Raw genomic sequence first — 25384 nt, 5'->3', positions numbered from 1 at the left:
AGAATTGCCAGAAGATTTTAAAAAATCACAAGACCTGAGGCCCATCTCCAGAAAGCCTGATTTAACTAACCTGGATTTTCATCTAGACGTCAGGAGTTCTGAATGGTCTCCAGTGACTTGAATATGTAGCCAGGGCTGTGAACTACATAAGAAGGGGAATGGTTAGTGTACAAATAGGAAAATAGAGTCATAAAGGAAAGCTTTGTCAGTGTTTATGGAGCACTGAGCAAATATGAGGCCCAGACCTGAGAACTGGGAGGTACGGCTCTGATGGTGGGTTAGGTTTTATCCTTAGGGACCTCGCTTGGTGTTATTATTCATGAAAATTGCCTGGTCTATTCTCCTTGCTCCATGTGCAACTTCTGATTACAATGCAGCTCTCTACTTAGGCCTCTTCTAAAAGGAAAAAATCTTCTGGCTAAACTGATAAGAGCTCCCTCTTGTCTTGGCAGTTGTAGTTCTCAATGCATATGAATAAATTGACATTCTAGATTATTTATTGGTTCCTTAAGAATTTCAAGTTCACAAAGGCAGCAGTAATCAAAGGTCTTTCCAGAAGCCATTATGATCCCCAACTCTGTGTCAGATACAATTTTAGGAAGTATGGTACAACAGAGATAATACGATAATATTTCTTTAATGAACCTGTCTGGTAGAATAAATAAATCATTTAATAACAATGGCAAAAATACAAGGTGGGTGTGGTAGGGGTCAAGGGAATGGGGTAGTTAAAGTGCTGTGGGAGCTAAGAGTCAAGAGAAATGACTTTGGACTGCAGGAACCATGGAGGAGCTGGCATTATATTTGAACTTGAAGTATGGGAAGGATTTGGTCAAGGGAGATGGGGCAAGGACATTTGAGTTAAAGGGAATAATGTGATAAAACGCTAAGAAGTAGAAAAACACGGACCATGATGTAAGAATTTAATACTTCACCTTTAGTTGTAATGCATTTGAAGTTAAACATGTTTCCTAATGTTAATAACTTCTATAGCTTCTGTATGGTTATCAAAACCAGAATATTAATATTTTACCAGTTTCCTTCCTAGTGTCTGTCTGTTCCAGGGCCAAATCTGGGATCCTACAATGCCTATAATTGTTGTATCTCCTTAGTCTTTCTGATCTGTTACAGTTTCCCTTTCCGGCCTTTTGTTTTGTTTTGTTTTAAATGACCTTGGTACTTTTGATGAGTACTGGTAAGTTATTTTGTAGAAGACCTCTCAGTTTGAATTTGTCTGATGTTTTCTCATGATTAGATTGAGGTTATATATTCTGGGCAAGACTACCACAGAAGTGATGTGGTGTCCTTCTCAGTATATCGTATTAAGAGGGGACATGATGTTAGTACATCTTATTACTGGTGATGTTAACTTTGATTATTTGATTGAAGTTTTGTGTGCTGAATTTCTCCACTGTGAATTTCTCCACTGTAAAGTTACTATTTCCTTTTTTTGTAGTGGGTAATACTACAAAAAAAGTGGGTAGTATCTTGGGAAAGATACTTTGAGACTATGCTGATAATCCTGTTTTTCCTCAGACTTCCACCCACTGATTTTAGCATCTTCCAGTGAAGGTTGCCTGGAGCTCTTTTTACTCTGATGTTTTCCTAATGGTGATTATGTATTTCCTTCATTCTTTCTACATTTACTAATTGGAATTCTCTTATAAGAAATAGCTGTTCTACTGTTCCTTTTCCACTTATGTATTTATTCAATTATTTATATTATCATGAACGCATGAATATTTATTTTATTCTATGGGTTATAACCCAATACTCATTATTTTGTTGTTCAGACTCTTCCAGCTTTAGCTATTGGGGCTCCTTCATGTTGGCTCCTGTGTCTTCTTAGTATGGCTTCATCCCTTTTCAAGGAGAAGTAGATTCTTATATATTATTCTATTTTATAGATGAGAAAACAGGACCCCAGGTGGAGTAATTTTCTGGCAATCACATGGCTGGAATATTGAATTTTGTTCAGGGTAGAAGCAGGACGAGGGGTATTAGGAAAACTGCTCCTTTTTTCTTTCTACTTGGATTGCTGATTCCTTCCTTAATATTTAATAGAGTCAACTAAATAGTTCATGTAATTATCTACCTGTACATGGACATGAATTAGAAGAGACTGACCGTTTTATTGCTCATACCAACAATGTTAACTAAACATGTTTCAAATTGTGGCCCAGAACACAAATTTCTGCATAGCCACACTAGTCAAACCTATGTGAATTATAGAAAAATAGAAAATATATTAAATGTAAACTTTCAGTTATAGGATAAACAAATTCTGGGAATCAAGAACATAGTTCTGGGGACAGTGACGTAGTTAACAGTAGTGTACTGTATACCTGAAATTTGCCAAGAGAGGAGATCTCAAGTGCTCTCATCACCAAAAAGAAGAAGAAGAAGAAGAAGAAGAAGAAGAAGAAGAAGAAGAAAGAAAGAAAGACTATAACTATGTGAAGTATTAGATTTGTCAAATAACTTGAATGTAATGATCATCTCACAATTCATACATACCTGTGTATTTCGTTTTCTTGGCTTATTCTCATTTATATTCTGTATCTTTATCTCCAGTTATACATAAAGACAGAAACACATGTCTACTAGTTTGCACACACATGGATATTTTAATATGTTGATGATGTTATTATTTTATTTCTCTCACTCAGAGACTGGGTAGGGTTTGAAATAGTGGAGAGTGTGTGGACTTTGTCATCACACTGACTTCTGTTCAAATCTTGGTCCATTTCCTTGAGCAAGTTATTTCATCTCTCTGATCCTTTTCCTGATATTAAGATAGTGTAACAACACCTCTTTTGTTAGGTTTCTTAGGGATTTGAAATAATGAATATTGAAAAAATGGCTGTCAGAGCTTTGCACCTAGTAGACTGTCAATAATGGAAGTTATGATTATAATCCTTTCTACTCCTGTCTCCCCTTTCCACTTGTTTTCTAGAAGGTAAGCTGATTTTTAATTCTGAGTCTGACTTGTAATTGGTAGGATGATTCATGTGGGAAGGAGGAAACATGCAAATTCTTAAACACTAATGGGTCTGATAGCAATTTTCAAGCGATTACTTGCCAAGGATCTATTTGTACTGTAAAAAAGAAAATTTGAAATTTTCGCTTATGTTTCTTATTTATGTAAAACTGCTTAAATGAATCAAGTAAGTACGCCGAGTTTTATAATCTTGAACCTCTAGTAGGTGTCAGTACACTCTTGCAAGTGAATTTGGCAATGATATGTCTCATAAAGCTACTGTTTATTATCCTGTGTCTGCGGCCACTTCCATCCAAATTGGTTTTTTCATGGTTGAGAGAGACTCCTGGGATATTGATTATTGTGACATTGATCAGTGACCATCTCTCTTACTCCATTCAGGCTGCTCTAACAATATACCATAGACTGAGTGGTTTCTAAACAACAGAAATTTATTTCTCATGGTTCTGAGGGCTTGAAGTCTGAGATCAAGATTCTGGCAGATTTGGTGTCTGTGAAGGCCAGATTCCTGGTTTGTAGACAGTTGGTCATCTTCTTGCTGTGTCCTTACATGGTAGTAGGGGTGAGGGAGTTCTCTGGGGTCTCCTTTATAAAGCCACTAATTTTATTCATGAACCTCCACTCTCCTGATCTAATCATTTCCCAATACCCCCCCCCCAAGACTATCATACTGGTGTTAAGATTTCTACATAGGTATTCTGGGGGGACATTCAGTCTATAGCACCATCCTTCCCAGTGTGAGCTCCAGGTGTCCACATATCAGGGCTGTCTTTAGGGCCTGCTTTGCTGGGATTGCTGCTGACTGAGGGAACTAAGCATTATCTTTAGAGAGGTTGGTCCCATCAGGGTTCTCTGTTATCTGGGCAGCTCCATCCTGGAGTAGGTAGGCCTTCCTGAATTTGCTCTGTGCCCATTCTATAGGTCTAGACTTTATTCAGTTAGGGAAGGCTGTAAATCATGTGAGTATCTCATGATTTTATAGACCTGACTGATCTACTTATGATTTTTAAGTACCAAAATTAAAGTAATAGGATTTGTCCTACCTACTTTCTTTGTTTAAACTATGAAATATTTTTACCTTTTAACAACAAAGTTAAAAAGTAAGGCCGTTGATTTTTACTTAAAATTGTTAATGTAAAAATTGAAAAATGAAACTAGTTTTATTAAAAGATTTGTACTAATGCACTAAATATAAAGCAGTTCATAAACTCAGTAGAACTTAACAGCATCTGGGGTATAGCTTTAGCTGACATATGACTTTATATAAATATAACTCTTCAAAAACAGGATCAGAATAATCCACTTCAAATACTTTATTTTAAAAACAACCCATTGATTTATAGATGAAACCATTTCATGTCGCTTCTTAAGATAAAAATAAGTTCTACCATTTTATTCTTATCCATGCATATTTGCCTCAACAGGAAGAACACTTACTCCAAAAAAGTTTGGAAAAAGAAATTAGCAACTAAACTCAGGAATTCTCATTTATATCATGAGACATAAACATCGTGATACTACACGCCATTATTTAGTACCTATTTTGAAACTGGATTTTCTTATTTTGCTTTTAAGAGCATGGTGTGGCCTCCATTTCTCCCACTTTTATGTACTCCATTACAGTGAACTTCCAAAATTCTAAGGAAATGTCTTTGGGTTCTATAATGACAGATGATTTCCTTCCCTGCCCTTCTCACTTCCATTTTTTGGTGTTCTCTTTAGTAATGCCACAGGCTTTTAAAAATGTATCATTGATTCTTATTGAACCCTGACTGTCCCAAATACAGCTTTTGCCTTTGGAATTTTTCAAACTATTGGGCCAAATGTTTTCATTGATGGGTGAAATATTAGGTATAAATGGCCCATTTGTGTCATTATCTAGCAGCATTTCCTTAAAGTGTGGCCTATGGGCTACCTGTCCCAGAGTCACTTAGAATGCTTGTTTAAAATTACGGATTCTGACAGCCATTGCAGTACACTGAACTCCATAGAGGCAGTGCTGGGGTGAGTGAGAGCTAGGTGGGCATGGGGCGCCTCTGTGCCTCACTGAAGAAAATAACTAAACATAGGTAGAAGAGATCCTAAGAAGTTGAGAGGCTAAATGTCATCATATGCATTCTTTGTGCAAACTTTCTGAAAGGAGCTCGAGATGAAGCACCCAGATGCTTGAGTCAGTTTCTCAGATGTTTATAAGAAGTACTCAGAGAGGTGGAGGGCCATGTCTGCTAAAGAGAAAGGAAAATTTGAAGACATGACAAAGGTGGACAAGGCCCATTATGAAAGACAAATGAAAACTTACATCCCCCTTAAAGGGGAAACAGAAAAAGAAGTTCAAAGATCCCAGTGCACCCAACAGGTCTCCTTTGGCCTTTTTCTTGTTTTGTTCTGAGTATTGGCCCAGAATCAAAGGAGTTTTGTTCTGAATGTCACCCCCAAATCAAAGGAGAACGTCTCGGCCTATCCATAGGTGACGTTGCAAAGAAACTGGGAAGGATGTGGAAAAACACTGCTGCAGATGACAAGCAGCCTCATGAAAAGAAGGCCTCTCAGCTGAAGGAAAACTATGAAAAGGAGATTTCTGCATACCATGCTCAAGGAAAGCCCAGTGCAGCAAAAAATGGTGTCATCAAGGCCGCAAAAAGCAAGAAAAAGAAGAAAGACAAGGAAGAGGAGGAAGAGGAGGAAGAAGTGGAGGAGGAGGAGGAAGAATATGATGATGAATAAGTTGGTGTTGGCACAGTTTTTTATTCCTTGTCTATAAATCATGTAACGCTCCCTGTATACAACTCACTCCTTTTAAAGAAAAAAATTGAAATGTAAGACTGGGTAAGATTTGTTTTTAAATTGTACATCTGTACAGTGGGGTTTTTGTTTTTGTTTTAGTTTTTTTGTTGTTGTTTGCTTGTTTTTGTACCGTTAACACATTCCAGAATGTCTTTCGACAGCCCTGTCATGGTGGTCTTTCTGTGGCCACTAACCTTGCCTGGTATAGTGTGGATGTGGGAAATTGGCATAGAGATTTAAAGCGGGTTCTGGTTGGTGCACAGCACAAATTAGTTATATATGGAAATGGTAGTTTTTCTTTTCTTTCCTTTTTAAGATTTTATTTTATTTTTTTTTATTTTTTTTAAAGATTTTATTTATTTATTTATTTATTTGACAGAGAGAGAGATCACAAGCAGGCAGGGAGGCAGGCAGAGAGGAGGAAGCAAGCTCTCCGTAGAGCAGAGAGCCAGATGCGGGCTCAATCCCAGGATGCTGGGATCATGACCTGAGCTGAAGGCAGAGGCTTTAACCCACTGAGCTACCCAGGCGCCCCAAGATTTTATTTTTTTAAGTAATCTCTACCCCCAACATATGGCTTGAACTCACAACCTTAAGATCCAGAATTGCTTCTACCTGCTGAGCCAGTTGGGCATTCCCAGGGATGACAATTTACTCATCTTCAGTTGTCTCTGATGCAGCTTCTATGAAATCACCACTGCCCTGTTAACCACAGAGTTACCACTCTGTAACTGCAAGGAAAAAAATGTTCCAACTGTTTTGTTAATATACTGAATGCTTCTAAGTAAGTACCACTTGTTTTAATAAAAAATTTTTTAAAAATACAGATCCCATTGTCCTCTCCAGACTTCCTGAACCAGAGTCTCTGTTGATGTGGTGCAGGAGTATGCCTTTTAGACAAGCAACATGGATAATTCTGATACCTGCTGACATTTGAGATCCCCTGGAAGGATGTATTAGAAGCTTGTTTAAAGGTGACAAAGAGTATAACAGAACAGCATTTTAAGATGTCAACCAAGCGAATAAATAAGGGGCAGCTTTTTTATTTTAAAATGAAGTGGAGCAGAACAATTTTTCAAGCTTCTTCCAGCCCTAAAATCCTGAGATTATTTTGTCCTTTGTGTACACTCTGAATGTTGCCTACACAAAGGCCTCTGAGAATGCTCTACTTTAGCCTTTTAAACCAGTTATAAGGGCTTCTGTAGATGACTTAAAAAAAAAAAACAAACAGCACAGATTAATTTTTTTAATTAAATGCTTTTAGGATTTAAAAGTTTTTAATGGAATCAAAGATAGTGTTTAGAAACTGTATTTGAGTTTTTCTTCATTTCTTCAAGGTCTTGGCATTTCAAAATCAATCTCATGTTGGCTAATTGGGATGGGGGAGGGAGGAGATGCCATTAACCCATCAAATGGTATATTTTGGGTAACAGATTTTCAAAAGTTCAGAAGTTAACATCAAAGCCTTATTTACAACTTTCAAGGGGTGATATTAGTGAAAGAAAGCATTTTCTATGAAAAATATAGACTTAGGGCCACATTAATAATGGTTTAAGTCAAAGTCAGTATTCTTCACTAAAGTTTTTTTTTTTAATAACCCTTTTTCAAAGATTTTATCTATTTATTTGATAGAGAAAGAGAGAGAGATCACAAGTAGGCAGAGAGGCAGGCAGAGAGAGAGGGGGAAGCAGGCTCCCTGCCGAGCAGAGAGCCCGATGCGGGGCTCGATCCCAGGACCCTAAGATCATGACCTGAGCTGAAGGCAGAGGCTTAACCCACTGAGCCACTCAGGACCTCTAAAGTTTTTGTTTTTTTAAGATTTTATTTATTTTTGAGAGAGAGCACAGAAGAAGGGGCAGAGGGAGAAACAGACACCCTGCTGAGCAGGGAACCTGATGTGGGGCTCATCCCAGGACCCTGGGATCATGACCTGAGCCAAAGGCAGACACTTAACTGAGCCACCCAGGCACCCATCACTAAAGTTTTTTTTTAGCAATAAGTGTCATCATTAAATATTTCTCAAAGACAAAATTAAGAAAAAAATGAGCATATAGATATTACAATAAGAACTTAAACTGAGGTATGACATTTTATCAAAAACATTTGATTTTTACATGGAAGATGGCTTAGAGTCATAAATGCTTCTCATACTGCTGAGTTAAAATCAGACTGCTTCACACAAAAAATTGTATTTCTCTTGTTATATAAAAGCATATTTTGTTATCTTAATCTGTGAGTGTCTTGATTACCTAATTTAAATCCTAAGAAAATAATCTACAGAGAATTTATTAAGAACAAAATACAAAGGAAATATTTTTTTAGAGATAAATGTTCAACATGAAAATTGCAGGGGCAGTAACTTGAGGAAGATGAGACCCAGCTCTCTGATTAATCTTTCGGCTATCTTGTCAAGTAAACACATTCCTTGCTTAATATTAGTAACTGGTTCATTTCTCCTTATAGTTCTGCTCAGAGAGCAAGAGGCAATTTGTGTAATCTCCTTTTGACATGTCACTTTGAGGCCCACTATTGAAGAACCTGTTCTTTTTTTTCAATAATCTAGATATATATTTATTTAGTTGTGGGAAATTGTGTGCATACTTACTATCAATGCAGGAAACAGGTAAGCAAGTTCTGGTCACCACTTGGGAGAGCATTAGGAGGGAATTGTCAGACTAACACTAAATGTCACCCAGGGAGTATGCTCCCATTATGGCAAGATAACTCACAGAGAACATAATTCTCCTCACTCTCAAAGAAAACAATACCAAAGCTAATACAAATATGTAAAATTCATATTTCTATAATTTGTTGGGGATAAATTCTTGAAAAGAATGCTATTTTAATAAACAAATTTGTCCAAATTTGGTGTTATTACACTAAATTGGGGAATGCAAAAAGCTGTTTTCATAGGGACAACTGTACTTATATATGACCTTTCTAAAGTAAGAAACATTAGTTTGAAGCAGACTGCTTCATTGATATTTCTATAAGTTTTTTCTTTTTTCCTTTTTCTTCTTTCCCTCTTCCTTCCCTCCTGCCTCCCTCCCTCCCTTCCTTCCTTCCTTCTTCCCTCCCTCCATCCATTTATCTGTCCATCCATACATCTCATCTGAAGCTATTCAGGAAGGACACAGCAACATGTATATAACTACTTTTCTGACAGTGGGGATATTTTATCATATTCAGAAAATCTAAATGTAATATTGAAAGGATATCTGGTTTGTTTTTTTGTTTTGTTTTGTTTTAAAATTTGTGTGCGTGTATATGTGTGTGAGAGAGAGGAAGGTCCTCTTGGATAGAAGAGGAAACCTGGATTGGAAAAATATATACACTTACAGCTCACCTTTTATCAGAAGGGCTTTTGTGTCTACTTCACAGGATATTGTCAAAAATTGTTTTGTGCAATTTATAGAAACATTGTGATGCATAGCTTGTATGAGCCGATAGAACCTTGATAAACTCTAGGATCAAAAAGAGGGGAGGGCTCTAAATGTAGGTTTGGAGAATGAGAAGAAAATGATAGTCTTTTTGACAATGAGTCAAATATTTGATTCACTGTATTTTTGAGTTCCATCAAGCTTTGATCTCCTTGGCCCAGAAAATCCAGCATCAAACTGAATGTGAGCTAGGGTGCAATATGAAGGTTTGCTATGCCATTTTTGACTTGTCATGCCCTTGTGGAAGGTTAGAATGTGCAAGGCAAATATTTGCATATTGCACTGAGAGAAAATAAAAAATGCATTACAAGTGAGTAAGTTGGTTGACCTAATGTTTAATTAGAAGTAGTTTCCCTTTGATTGTTTCATTGCCTATAAATGTTTCTCCTTTTCATTTAACAAGGAAAATTCTGTCAGGAAGTCTGTAAGTAGCTTAATGTTTGGCTGTTATATTCCTTAGGGATGTGGCTTAGTACTTCTATTCTCTCATGGGCTGTATTGTTGGCATCCCATAAAGACTAAAAACACTTGCATTTCACTCATTTTTTTCTTCAGAGGCACACTTCTGGAACTTCATTTACTTGTCTGGTGTTTAAGGTAAAGGGGATCAGATATAGTGCTTCTCAAGAGAATTTAACATTTTGCATACTCATTTCTATGGTAGGTGAAATACATTAATATAAGCATAATCAGAAGGGGTCTTATCAGACACTGTCAGGCAATTTTAGATGTTTGTCATTGTGCTCATGATTCATTTTTGGCACCAAGTATTACTCTATCATTGGTGAGTGGGAGGACAGACTGACTAAATGTTTAAATGATGTGTTTGGAACCCACATAAATCAACCATTGCTGTATTCCTGGGAATTTTTCTGTAGTTAAATAGACAAAAAGAAAGTTAAGTCATCCGAAGACACACGTTAGTTTGGACATGTCAAACTGAAAAGAATCAAATTCGAGCAGCCAGTGCCATATTTATAATGTAAGGACTGATATAGTTTCACCAGAACATCGTCACATTATATTAAATTAATATCATTTATTTGAGTCTAACTGGATTTATATTTTTACTTTGTATATATGTTAGGCTTCTACAGTTACATAAAATTTTAAGTATAAGGAAAGTCATTCTTAGTTTCATGTGTGTACATGTAAACATGTGATATAACGAAAATAAATTTTAGGTAATATTTAAGTAATGTAATACAAATAACACCCTTTATAAGAGTTTTTGTCCTTGAATGATGTCAAAGATTAACACAGTGGGCATTACTTAAAATGGTGAAGACAGAGTTTATTCGGTAACTGCCCGTCCGGGATAGAGCTGAGCTCTTTCTGGTTGTGTGCGTATTCTGATAAGTGCATAGGGGACTGGACCATGAAAAGGGAGACTGCAAGAAGGGGGAAAATGGTGGGGGCCTGAGCAGAGTCAGGGAAGAGAAAAATTACAGAAAGCAGGAAAGGGGTTGGTTCATGTGCATTAATTCAAGTTAGGCCCCTACCCTTCCACAGACACCAGGACAGAGGTGTGGGCTACAACAAATAATAAATGCTTGTGGCAGCCATAAGTCTTCTCAGGCAGACACTTTAAGGGATGCTAGTGTCACCCTAGGGATGTGGCCTTGAGTTATTAGAAATGTGCTCAAGTCTTTATCACCCCAGGTCGAGGCCTATTTGAGAAGAGGGCTCAGAGGAGCCTGGCTAGAGTTTGGTCAAGGAGAGACTATAAGTCCCAGAGTGTCAGTACATACTCACTTTCTTATGATAAACAGTCACTGCTGTATGTTAACTGTTGTAGAAAGAACTTGATTTTAAAATCGTAACAAAGAAAAATGTGAAAAATTATGCTGTTGTGTTTCAGGGGCGCGATCTGGACTGTAAAATTCAGGAATATAAGGAAGCTGGCAAAACCTTTCCGGAAAGTCAAATAATAGAATGGTTTATCCAGCTGTTACTAGGAGTTGACTACATGCATGAAAGGTATGTGCATTTGTTACTGATAGACATGATTTTGACAGTCATGTCTGAACTTGAAAAATGAATTTCTGGGAGTGGAACTGAAAGGAAGGAAGTCCAAAGGTAAATGACTATAGTTAAACAGCTACACGGTATGCTTTTCCATGAGGAAACTGTTGAATGATTCAGTATAGAAGATTTACTTGAATAGCCATTTTTCGTTGTTCTAAAAATCAAGTTGGCCTTGAATACAAGACAGAAACTTGTATTAAACACATTTTTTCATATATCTGATCATATCCCGTGATTGTAAGCAATTCTCAGATACCTTTTGCATGCTATGAATTTATTATATCTTTCAACAGACTTGAGCTATTAATACCTAGCATGCTGTAAATGAATTTCATGGAATGAATTTAGAATGTGTCAGTGTCACATCCCAGCAGAAGCTAAGTGATTGAGGCAGAAGATACTCTTGGGCCTCAGAGAAACAGTCAGACCAAAAGTCAGTCTTGACATGAAATATCTCATACAGAAGGTCAAAGTTGTTTTATGAGTTCGGTTGTCTGTAATTTGCAATTATAATCTCTGCCTTAAACATGTATTTAAAAACTTTTAATTGTATTTTCCATAGGTCAAAAGTAATAATTTTTGGATGTTTTAGAGACCCGTAACATGGTATGACCACATTTGAAAAGATGAGGATACAGAGACAAAAGTAGATACTATGAGATGTCCATAGTATATCTTTCAGTTTAGGATTGTGTACAACATTGTTCTTGAACAAGGGTTGAAATTTAGAGAGTACATCAAGGTGTGGCTATCCATGGATGTCAGGTAGCTCAAATGTGTTGCCTGTTTTTCCTGAGTGCATAAAAAGTAACTAGATGATACTGAGCTTTGCCATGTATCTTCTAAGCACATGCTAGGTGATACAGATAGGTTCTAATTTTTTGACAATTCATAGCAATCTAAGAAACAGTGATAAAATAATAAATAATCTTTTAATATACTATGCAAAGCTGCTAAATGTAGGATATATGTGTATACAGCTATATTAGAATTTATTTTTTTTCCTTTACTATTTTATGGCATGTTTGTTAGCTAATACACAAAGAAATATAAATATGTATATGTCACATATGTATATATCACCTTCACATATAAAGGTGACAAGTTCTGTGTTCTATGTCAAATATATAAAACTGAAATCTAGTTGATTTAGGAACCCAAACATTTGCAATAAACGTGGTGTGTTCAAGTAAATGAGTTTAAAAATAATCCTTCAAAGAGAGGATTAGAATACTTTTTTAATCCTTCAGCATTTTAAGAAAGTCATTAAATAGGGCTAAATGTTTGGATATTTGTGTATCTGTGTTCTTGAAATACTCTCCTTTGTGATTCAGGTAATAAGTGATGGTGCTTATTTATTATGTTATTAGAACCAATTATTGTAAAGGTTTTCTGTTTAGACAGAGAAATTTCAATTTTATACCCAAGTTCATTTATTCATTTATTAATTAGAGATAATTAAAAATAAGGCCTAACCTTCAAGAGCTGTTAGTAAACTAGCAGAGATAAAACATGTACCCAAGGGGCACTTGGATGGTTCAGTGGGTTAAGTCTCTGCCTTCAGCTCAGGTCATGATCTCAGGGTTCTGGGATCAAGCCCCGCGTCAGGATCTCTGCTCAGCAGAGAGCCTGCTTCCCCCTATCTCTCTGCCTGCCTCTCTGCCTACTTGTGATCTTTCTCTCTGTCAAATAAATAAGTAAAATCTAAAAAAAAAAAAAAAAAAGTACCCAAATAACTATAAACCCTATAGCCTGGTGGCTATACCAGCTGCAGAGTTTCTGCTACATATTTTATAGCCCTGGGCAAGCTGCTTAGCCTCTATGAACCTTTGTTTTCTCATCTATAAAATAGGGATAATAATAGGACTCTCCCTTCCTTCTTATAGGACTATAGGGAATATGCATTGAGATGTTATACATTTAAAAAGTTTGCAATCTGTTAAGTGCTCTCTAGGCGTTGTTGTTTGTGGTTGTAACTTAATGTAGAAATGAAAGCATAGCCACCAGAAGGGCAAATGAAACAAAACAAAAACAAAAAACCCCTCTGATAATAATGGTGCTGATAAGGATGTGGAGCTACTGAAACTTAACATTGCTGGTATAATCACTTTAGAAAAACATTTCCAAACCTAACATTCAAATACCCTGTGACCTAGTAATTCTTTTCCTGAGATGAAAAATGAGTACCTGCCCCTAGCAAGAGACATGCACAAAATTCTGTAGCAGCGTTATTTGTAATAGCAAAAACTCTGAGAATTGTCCATTTAGAATAGAATGGTTAAATAAATTGTGGTATAGTCCTACAATGGAATACTACTCCTCAGTAAAAGAAGAACATATAACTGATATGCCTGACTGGATGAATCTCAGAGACATGATGGGTGAAAGAAACCAGATGCAAAAGAGTACATACTGTGTGATTCCATTTACATCAAATTCAAAAACAGGCAAAACTAATCTGAGATTAACCCAATCTCAGAAGAGAGATTAACCTTTGAAGGGGATTTTGACTGGAAGGGGGCACAAAGAATCTTCTGGGATGCTGGAAGTGTTCTATATCTTGACCCAAGTGGATGATTACAAAGGTGATAAATTCATCAAACTTAAGATTTATGTATTTTAATGTAAATTATACCCCAATTTTTTAAAAAGTGACAAAAACACCAAGAAAAGTATACTTTAAGTGCTAGAGATCAGAAGAGGGAGATCAGAAAAGGGATAATAATGCTACTTGGGAAAATCAATGAGGGTCTTGGAAGAAATGACATTAGACCCAATGTAGGTTTTGAATAAGGTGAAAGATGAGTCTGAGCTTTCTAGGATTAAAGAATAGAGTTAGCAAAGGCACAGGGCTGAGAAATCTGGTACTTTTAGAGTGAATGATGAGTAGTTCAGTTGGAATGGCTCTTGGGGTACATGAATGAAGTTGTGAGGTAAGGTAGGTTGACATCAAGTTATAGATGGCTTTATTTTGTTATAAAGTTAATAATGTCACAGAAACATTTTGAGTGGAACTATGATCAGAGCTTCAGGAAGACTGGTGATAAATTATAGAGGGGAGAGAGGGGAACTCAGAATATCAGTCTGAAACCTTTTATAATATCTATGCATGAGGTTGTAGGACCTGAAACGATATGATAATAGTGGGCAGGACATGGAAGGATCACAGTTAACTTGATAAGCTCAAATGAGAGTTGAAATTACATGGATATATGGAATGTGATAAGAGAAGGTCAAGGATGAACCCAAGTTTCATCACCCAAGGGTGAGTGAGAAATTGGAAAGATAGATGTGAAGCAATGGTGCTGAGTTTAATGGTGAATATCCTGGGTGAAATATGGAAAAGGAATGAGACAGGGAAAGAGGGAGAGAGAGGGGAAGAGAGGCAAGGAGAGGGAGGGAGAGAGGGAAGGAAAGCAAAAAGAAGGGAGGGAGGAAGAAGGAAGTTACTTAGTTACAAGTGAGGTCCTAGATACTGGGAGAACACCAAAACTTGTTTGTTTGAATTCCTCCAATATCAGAACCTGGAAACAAAAACTGGGGGTTGTAAGAAGTTTATCTAGGAGGTAATTTCATGAAACAGAAACCAGTGAGTGGGGAGATTCAGTGAGATGGGAAAGAGAAAAACCATACAGGCCATATTATTGAGCTGGTTACTGCTATGGGAAGAGGGATATAGAGGCAACATTCTTCTATATGTTTTGGGTTTGGGGATCATCTTTTTGCATTCTTTCAGAGGTTTTATGAAAATTCTTATCCATATATAACTATTCTCTAGCACTATTATGAATTTCCTCTTCAAAAATTCCTCATATTTCTTGGAGTTTTTGGTGGAAAGAGGAGGTAGTTATCACTATTTTGATAAATTCTCTAGTCTATGTTTTTGTGAGTTTTTTTTTAATGTAATTGACACACAATGTTACATTAGTTTCAGGAATACAACATAATGATTCTACAAGCTTATGCATTATACTCTGTTCACCACAAGCAATCTCCAGAATAGTTTTTAAAAGGAAAAATGCTATGTGTTATTCTTGATCATAAATATGTCATCTACTTTTCACTTCTGTTGGTTTTCAGTATTTAATTTGTATAGGTCTAAATATGTCTCCTATAGAAAATAAACTATCTCCTAGACAACATAGGAGAAATGGATCAATTCCTAGAAATCTATAACCTGCCAAAACAGAAGCAGGAAGAAATAGAAAATTTGAACAGACCAATTAACTACAAAGAAATTGAATCAGTAATTTAAAAACTCCTAACAAACAAAAGTCCAGGACCAGATAGCTTCACAGGTGAGTTTTACCAAACATTTAAAGAAGAGTTAATACCTATTCTTCTCAAACTTTTCCAAAAATATGAAGGAAAATTTCCAAATTCATTCTGTTAGGCCACCATTATCCTGATACCAAAACCAGATAAAGACATAACAAAAAAAAAAAAAAAAGACAACTACAGGCCAATATCTCTGATGAACATAGATGCAAAAATCTTCAAAATATTAGCAGACTGAATCCAACATTACATTAAAAAAATCACTCACCACGATCAAGTGGGATTTATTCCTGGGTTGCAACGGTGGTTCAGTATTCTCAGATCAGTCAACGTGATACATCACATCAATAAGAGAAAGAAGAGGGGCTCCTGGGTGGCTCAGTGGGTTGGGCCTCTGCTTTTGGCTTGGGTCATGGTCTCGGGGTCCTGGGATTGAGTCCCACGTTGGGCTCTCTGCTTGGCGGGGGGCCTGCTTCCTCCTCTCTCTCTTTGCCTGCCTCTGCCTACTTGTGATCTCTGTCTGTCAAATAAATAAATGAAATCTTTAAAAAAAAATAAGAGAAAGAATAAAAACCATATGATCATTTCAATAGAGGCATAAAAGGCATTGGACAAAGAACAACATTGATTCATGATAAAAACCCTTAATAAAGTAGGTTTAGAGGGAATATACCTCAGTGTAATAAAGGCCTTATATGAAACACCAACATCATACTCAATGGTGAAAAACTGAGAGCTTTTCCCCTAAGGTCATGAACAAGACAAGGATGTCCACTCTCACCCCTTTTTAAAAAAGATTTTATTTATTTATTTGAGAGAGAGAGCATGAGTATGAGTAGGGGTGGGGGCAGAGAAAGAGAATCTCAAGCAGACTCCATGCTGAGCACGGAGCCTGATGCTCCACCCTTGATCTCACGACACTGAGATCATGACCTGAGCTGAAACCAAGAGTCAGACATTTAACTGAGCCACCCAGGCAGCCCCCCCGACTTCACCACTTTTACGTAACATAGTACTGGAAGTCCTAGCCACAGCAATCAGACAACAAAAAGAAATAAAAGACAACCAAATTGGTAAGGAAGAAGTAAAACTTTCACTATTTGCAAATGGCATGATACTATAATTAGAAAACCCCAAAGACTCCACTAAAACACCACTAAAACTGGTAAATGAATTCAGTGAAGTCAAGGATACAAAATCAATGTACAGGAATCTGTTGCATTTCTATATACCAGTAATGAAGCAATAGAAAGAGAAATTAAGAAAGCAATCCCATTTACAGTTGTACCCAAAATAAGATACCTAGGAATAAACCTAACCAAAGAGGTGGAAGACCAGTGCTCTGAAAACTATAAAACACTGATAGAAGAAACTGAAGAAAACACAAAGAAATGGAAAGACATTCCATGCTCATGGGTTGGAAGAACAAATATTGTTAAAAGGTTTGTGCTGTTCAAAGCAATCTACACATTTAACATAATACCTATCAAAATACCAACAACATTTTTTCACAGAACCACAACAAACAATGCTAAATTTGTATGGAACCATAGAAGACCCCAAATAGCCAGAACAATCTTGAAAAAGAAAAACAAAGCTGGAGGTATCACAGACTCCAATTTATATTACAAAGCTGTAGTAATCAAAACAATATGTTACTGACACAAACACAGATCAATAGTACAAAATCGAAAGCCCAGAAATAAACCCACAATTATATGGTCAGTTAATCTTTGACAAAGGAGGAAAGAATATCCAATGAGAAAAAGACAGTCTCTTCAACAAATTGTGTTGGGAAAACTAGACAGTGACATGCAAAGGAATGAAGCTGGACCACTTTACTCATCATACACAAAAATAAACTCAACATGGATTAAGGACCTAAATGTGAGACCTGACACCATAAAAATCCTAGAAGAAAGCACAGGCAGTAATTTTTCTGACATCAGCTGTAACATCTTTCTAGCTATGTCTCCTGAGGCAAGGGGAATAAAAGCAAAAATAAACTATTGGGATACTGCAAAATAAAAAGCTTCTGCCAACAACACTAAAAGGCAACCTATGGAATGGGAAAACATATTTGCCTATGACATATCTGAAAAAGGGTCAGTATCCAAAATATATAAAGAGTTTATACAACTCAACACTCCAAAAACAAATAATCTAATTAAAAAATGAACATAAGACATGGACAGATACTTCTCTAAAGAAAGACATACAGATGGCCAACAGACACATGAAAAGATGCTCAATATCATTCATCATCAGAGAAATGCAGATCAAACCCACTGTGAGATATCACCTTACACCTGTCAGAATGATTAAAATCAAAAACATGAGAAAAAATAAGTGTTGATGAGGATGTGGGGGAAAAGGAACGAACTCTTATGCACTGTTGGTGGGAATGCAAACTGGTACAACTACTATGGAAGACAGTGTGGAGGTTCCTCAAAAAATTAAAAATAGAACTGCCCTATGATCCAGTAATCTCACTCTTGAGTATTTACCCAGAGAATACAAAAATGCTAATTTGAAGGGATACATGCATCTCTATGTTTATTACAGCATTTTTACAGTAGCCAAGTTATGGAAGCAACCTAAGTGTCCATTGATAGATGAATGGATAAAGAAGAAGTGGTGTGTGTATGTGTGTGTGTGTGTGTGTACACAGTGGAATATTATTCAGCCCTAAAAAGAATTGAAATCTTGCCACTTGCAACCACATGGATGGGTCTAGAGAGTATAAGGCTAACGAAATAAGCCAGTGAGAAAAAGACAAATACCATATGATTTCACTCATATGTGGAATTTAAGAAACTAAACAAAGGAGCAAAGGTTAAAAAAGACAGAGAGAGAGAGACAAACCAAGAAACAGATTCTTAACTATAGAGAGCACTATTTTTAATTTTTTTGAGGAATCTCCACACTGTTTTCCAAAGTGGCTGCACCAACTTGCATTCCCACAAACAGTGTAAGAGGGTTCCCCTTTCTCCACATCCTCTCCAACACTTGTTGTTTACTGTCTTGTTAATTTTGGCCATTCTAACTGGTGTAAATTGGTATCTCAATGTGGTTTTGATTTGAATTTCTGTGATGGCTAATGATGATGAACATTTTCTCTTGTGTCTGTTAGCCATTTGTAAGTCTTCTTTGGAGAAGTGTCTGTTCACGTCTTCTGACCATTTTTTGACATGGTTATCTGCTTTTTGGGTGTTGAGTTTGAGGAGTTCTTTATAGATCTTGGATATCAGCCCCTTGTCTGTAGTGTCATTTGCCAATATCTTCTCCCATTCCATGGATTGCCTCTTTGTTTTGTTGACTGTTTCCTTTGCTGTGCAGAAGCTTTTGATCTTGATGAAGTCCCAAAAGTTCATTTTCACTTCTGTTTCCTTTGCCTTTGGAGACATGTCTTGAACGAAGTTGCTGTGGCCGATGTCAAAGAAGTTACTGCATATGTTCCCTTCTAGGATTTTGGTAGATTCCTGCCTCATGTTGAGGTCTTTCATCCATCTTGAGTTTTTCTTTGTGTATGGTGTAAGAGAATGGTTGAGTTTCATTCTTCTATACATAGTTGTCCAGTTTTCCTAGCACCATTTATTGAAGAGAACTATCTTTTTTTCCACTGGATATGTTTTCCTTCTTTGTTGAAGACTATTTGGCCATAGAGTTGAGGGTGCATATCTGGGCTCTCTACTCTGATACATTGGTCTATGTGTCTGTTTTTGTGCCAGCAGCATGCTGTCTTGGTGATCACAGTTTTATAGTAAAGCTTGAAATCAGGTAACATGATGCCCCAGCTTTGTTTTTCTTTTTCAACATTTCCTTAGTGATTTGGGGTCTTTTCTGCTTCCGTAAACTGATGATTACCAGAGGGGAGGTGGGTGGGTGGGGCGTGGGTGAAATAGATGATAGGAATTAAGAGTGCACTTACTTTGATGAGCACTGAGTAATACAAGGAATTGTTGAATCACTATATTGTATACCTTAAATTAATACTATATGTTAACTATACTGGAATTAAAATTTTAAAAAATAATTAATTAAAAAATAAAGAAACTGTCTTAATTATCTGTTCTTAAGCAATTTAAATCCAAAAGAATGATTCTCTTAACATATAGCATAGACATATAGAAATAATGATGTATAAAGCTAAGAATATTTGGTTTACTAAAAGCTACCTTGAGAACAAGATGCTAAAACTCTTCCTGCTGCAAGAAGTCATGTTGTATGAACAAAAAACTTCAATCTCAGTGGCTTACAATGACGGTTTCTTGCTCATGTCACATGCTGGCTGCTACAGATCAGCTGCGAGTCAGCTCTACATGTCCTGCCATTCAAGTATCGAAACTGAAGGAACAGCTCCCATGTGGGATATGCTTTTATCATGGCAGAGAGAAAAACAAGAGAGTTAGCAGAAACACTCAATGGCTCTTAAAGGTCCTGCTCAAACATGACAATCACCCCATCTGCTCACATACTATTGACGAGAGCAAGTCACATGACCAAACCCAATGTCAGAAGAGTAGGGGAGCTTATTCTTCTGAAGGGAACACTTACTGCAAGTCACAAGAGGTGTGACTATTTGGGAATAGGAGTTTAGCTACCACAATGCTTCATTTAGCTTTCAAATCAAATCTTTCAAACCACAGCCAATATGGACTATAGTATATATTCAAATGTATTTTGAAGAGATTACCTTGGAAACAACACATCTGAAGAAGTTAGGTTTTGCTCCTCTGTTGCAAATTATTTTAGTGAAGGTGATGGTTAATTGTGCCAACTTGAGTGGGTCATGGGATGTCCAGATTAAACATTGCTTCTGGGTGTGTCTGTAAGGGTGTTTCTGATGAGATTAGTATTTGAATCTGAACTGCGTAATGTAGATTGCAGTCTCCAGTGTGGTTGGCCACCATCTAATCTCTTGGAGGCCTGAATCGAACAAAAGGTAGAGGAAGGAGGAATTTGCCCCTGTTTTCTTGCCTTGAGCTGGGATTTATCTTGTCCTCAGACTGAGACTTAGACCATGGGTTCCCCCAGTTCTCAGGTCTGTAGACTCAGACTGAGTTATGCTACCAGCTTCCCTGGGTCTCCCACTTGCAGACTGTGGAATTTCTCAGCCTCCATAATTGTATGAGCCAATTCCTCATCATAAATCTCCATATCTATCTATATCTAAGTCTATATCTGTATTATATATAGCCTATTGGTTCTGTTTCTCTGGAGAACCCTGACTCAGTGCACCCGCAGAGGAGATCAAGAAGACCCTAAAAAAACTTAAAAAATGAGGTTACAGAGGAAATAGGATTTTGTTTACTCCTTTGGAACTATCCTGTACTTATTTTAATTTGGTTTATTTATACATTTATAATATGCTAAATCTATAACATATGGCATAAGCACTTATAAATAATGATGCCAAAAACTGAATATATTCACAGTTCACTATAAGCTATCTTGAGAATGTAGCACTAAAACTCATTCCTCCCTGTGGGCCTGAACCTCTGGTACAGAGGGATTAAGTTTTTTAAAGGTGTTTGTGCTCAAAGCTCTTTACTAACTCTGTCAAGCTTCCATAGGCTGGTCCAGTATTTGAGGGACTTTGGAACCTTGGACAAAGCTAGAACCACCCGGTCTCTGAAAGTGCAATCCCATAGACTTTCTTCCCTCTGGTCCAATTAATTGGCTCATATTTGAAACATCATCTTCTCTGGACGCCACAGAATTGGGCATAAGGGAATTCCTTGGGGGCAGAGACAATGTCTTGCTCATCTCCCCCCACCCCCCAGTACTAATTTGGAAAGCACTAAACAAAACAAACAACAAACAAAAAACCACACTCATTCCTGTTGAAGAGGGAGGAGTCCAATTAACCTTGATTTTTTAGCATGAAGGTCAGACCAGCCTCTCTGCAGAAAGCTTATTTTCTGGTGGTCTTGAGGCCTTGCTGATTTTGGTGCTTTAACAGTGGAGGGGAGACCAGGGGTGGGGCACTTTCCCTAAGATGACTGGCATCATCACCTGGCAGCCCACACAGTCTCCCTGCCAGCTTGTGAGGTATTGTGCTAGAATGGCTCAATATTCCCTGAGAAGTGACATCAGTAATTCATTTTAAATGTAGTGAGGTTCTCAGGAGAAGGACTTACTGGAAATCAAGGTCAGTAAATATGATGAGGGATGGTGGTATACTACCTCAGGCTCAAAGATGGAAAAGCAGAAAAAAGCTGTGGTCTCTGTGGTATTACTGGCGATTTCCTACTTTCTCCCAGTTCCTACTTTTTAAGGATGTCCTGAGGTCCCTTTATTTCAAGGAGCCTCCCCCACCCTCAGTGCCCGGTGTAGGGAGCTCCTGCTGTGTTGGCAATAGCTACTTTTGAAGGGGGCCTGACTCCACCTCTCACTTACACCACAGGGGGTGGTCATGGTCTTGAGGGTCTATGGCACCAGTGAGGAAACCAGGTGCCTCATAGTCTAGGATGGATGCCACATGGCGGAGACCACCAACAGGGGCCATCTGGGCCATGCATCACCAAGGAGATAACTGTTTGTGCCAGTAGCTTTGGCAAGAAGAGTTTGTAGTCCACCCTAAGACCCTGCCAGATGATGGACAGATGTGTGGGGAGGTAGCCGAGGTTTCAGAAACTATGAAGATAAGTGCTTAAGGGGAGATGAATGTGAAATTGTGCATATCTTTTCCACAGTCCTACTTTGGGTTGAGAGCTTGAGAAACACTTGCTTCATCTGCTTTCACAGACTTCTCTTCACCCTCCTGTGGTCCTGGAGACTGAAGGATATAGAAAATGGTCTGACAGAGGAGACAGAAGCAGGAACTCTGCCATGTATTTGAGCACAACTATCATTTAATCTTAGCTGGTCATTTATCTCTCTTGGACATCAGGAAACTTAGAAATGAGAGGGACCTACCACTCCTGGAGCCATGGTGTGGGACATATGAAGTTATAGATGAAGGGCTACTCTGAACTTTTTAGAAGAAGGGGTATATGTAAGTTGCCTATATTACTAGTCACCTTGTTATTTTTTGGATTTGTTTTTTATATGCTTCAAAGGAAAGGATGGTTAACTAGATATATGACAAGACTTTCTTGCTGGAACTATTTTTGCTTACTGTGACCAGAAAGCCAGTAAAGTAACACCTTAACCAAATTAGCCAAATAGTGTGGTATCTGATCTATTATATAGAATTTATTGTTTCATTGAAATGGTGCCAGCCAATTCTCATAACTGTTTTCTAACATTGTTTGCCTTTTTATTAAAATAATTAATGCTGATTTACATACTTACGTATTTATATATGTGAGGGCTATCAGTGTATTGTTATCTGAAACTCCTCCTTGTCTAGGTGTCACTGGGTAAGTTTCTCTTGAACATATTACTTATCCCAAGTTTATAGTACCTTGTGTCCTGGTCACCTCCCAAGCTCACTATTCCAAATTCTAAACCCTTAGACTCTCAGACCCCCTGGTACTTGTAGCTGGAGGAGAGCCAGTACCCTTTCCTCAGACCTCCTATCAAGAGCTGCAGGGACCAAGTAATCAGCTTAAGATGCTTTCAAGTGCAAATAACAGAAGCAACTTAAATCATGAAGAAAATTCATTAATTCACCTAACAAGAAGTGTCCAAGGAGGGTGGTTGACACTGGTAGTTCAGCAATACTTCAAGTTCTTTCCATCTCATTACTTCCATTCTCAGCATGGTTAGCTTTTGTAGTCGGGATTGCCCTCTTATAGTTGTCTGGATGGCTGAAGTGCCGCCTTGTATCACCCACCCCCATACAACAGTACACAAAGGCTGAACGAGGTAAAAAGGCCACAGGTCACCCTCTTTTGTCATCTTTTATAAGAGTGGGGAAATATTTCCTACAAGCTTCCAGCAGACTTATGTTTCATTGTTAGAAAAAATTTCCAAAACATAGGAAAGGCAGAAGAGATTACTGAGTACTTTGAGCACAATGCTGGACTTAATTTCCTATCATCTGGGCTATTTTATAACTCCGTAGAGGCAGGGGTTAACTTGAATGTTTTTGTCTAGAAGAGGTACAAATATTTTTTATTCACTGGAACAGACAACTCTGGGGATCTGGTTTATTGCCCTGTTGGCCACTACCTAGGTTTGTACCTAACCCAGCTATCCTCTTATAAATACTTTAGCTTGTCAAAGATTCTTTGACTCCATTTTAACATCTTACTAGTTTCTTCATTGATTAATGTATGGAACAAAATGTGTCTATTTTTATATTTTCATGATATTCATAATTTTACCTTTTTGAAAGTTATACTTTAATGTTGGCCAGAATTTGGGCACAGCATATACCTAATCAGTTACCCCAAGGGAAAAAAGATTACCTCAATGTATTTCCCATAGTATCCTTCACTCCCCTCCCTCCTCATTGCTCTTACCTACCAGGACTGAGGAGGGCCCAGCCTACCCAGGGCTCATGGGGTTCTGATATCAAGGGAGAAGAGCAGGAGAATGCTCTTTGTATAGGTCCTTAACAGTTCCTGCCATGCCAAGCGAACCCCAAGATTGGGCATAGAAGAGGCCAAATTTTATTTTAACCCTCTATTTGTTAAATATAATTGTTTTGCCTTTAATCTTCAAGTAGTAACATCATACTTAACACAGCGCCCAGCTCTAGATGTTGTGGAACTGTAAGAAGGCAGGAGAGAATATTGGTTAAATGCAAAGTTTCTATCTTTTTAAATTAATGAATGAGCCCCACTAGATGGTATTCATCTTTGTGCTAAGGGTAGTGCTTCTAAGATCAACAAACATTTATTGAGCATTTACCATGAGTAAGACAGAACTATGATACTTTGTGGAGTCAAACAGACCTGTTCGTACTCATAGGCAGATTATTGGGCAAATTCATACCTGGGTAAACTAATTAGCCTCTGTAAGCCTTGATATTCTCATCTCCAGAGTAGGCATAAGGATAGCAGCATAGCACTTTATGTGATAGAACTGGGGGTTATTTGCCCTAAGAAGAAGTGACCCAGACCTGTGTTATCCACTTGTATTCTTCCCTTTCCCTTCCATTCTTGAAAGCTTTGCTTATTCCTCTGTAATTCTCCGAAGCCTTTAGGAGGATAAAGATTATTTGAATTACAGGGAACTCCTGCCATCATTCTCAATTCTTCACTTTATGTACAATTCTAATTGCATTCCTGTTTGAGTGTGTAGCTATTTGTCTCCATGATGTAAAGTAGATGGACTTTCTGGGTGGCTTTTCTTTGGCCCTCCTCTTCTGTCATGATTTCCAGCTTTGCTCTGGATGACTGAGGTCTGACCACTGTACCAAGGTAACATTGCTACACCTACATTATCACTAATTGTAATAGTAAAAAATCAATTATTTTTATAACTGATATTTCTAGTGTTAACTGATAACAGTACAATTTTGTGGGCATGTACATAAAAGCAATCATTCGTTGGGAGAGAAGTTTCCTTCTGAATGTGAATGTCTATATTGGTAACTATTTATAATTAAAAATAATTTTTAATAAAGTGGTAAGAACTGGGTTCTCCCCTGCCATCTTTTATAGTTATTTGTATACTTTTCCTTTATCTCTCCAACCTAATTTTAAGCATTATGGGATACATGGCCTTATCTTATGAATCTTTATATTTTTCACATTAGTATAGCACATAGCATGTAGGTTTTTTTTGGATTATAAATGAGTCCCAGAAGTTGGTACTCATTTTTGTTCCTAGGATAGTGTTTCTAAAATTAACTTAGATTAACCGAGTCTCTACCCTGAATAAAGAACAGTGTGGAAGAGGGAAAGATGATACAGACCTGGCCTGAGTTTTTGCCAAGGCTTCTGGAGGCATTGGT

The 25384-nt window shown here is 37.4% G+C and overlaps 1 protein-coding gene and 1 pseudogene across 6 annotated transcripts in view; both read left to right on the top strand.

Moving 5' to 3' along the window:
- The window catches only part of NEK11 (NIMA related kinase 11), a 241161-nt gene that overhangs the window by 46813 nt on the left and 168964 nt on the right, over nt 1–25384 (top strand). For all 6 annotated transcript variants that reach the window (XM_032869712.1, XM_032869713.1, XM_032869714.1 and 3 more), the window contains one exon: nt 11087–11205. In XM_032869712.1, coding sequence (XP_032725603.1) covers nt 11087–11205 — 119 coding nt within the window. The remainder of the gene's footprint in view (nt 1–11086; nt 11206–25384) is intronic.
- Nucleotides 5113–5725, top strand: LOC116874756 (annotated as a pseudogene).

Source organism: Lontra canadensis, unplaced genomic scaffold, assembly GCF_010015895.1.
Source record: "Lontra canadensis isolate GAN:19392208 unplaced genomic scaffold, GSC_riverotter_1.0 scaffold38, whole genome shotgun sequence".
NCBI lineage: Eukaryota > Metazoa > Chordata > Mammalia > Carnivora > Mustelidae > Lontra > Lontra canadensis.
Note: the sequence above shows the minus strand (reverse complement) of the source record. Positions and strands in the feature narration are given on the sequence as shown.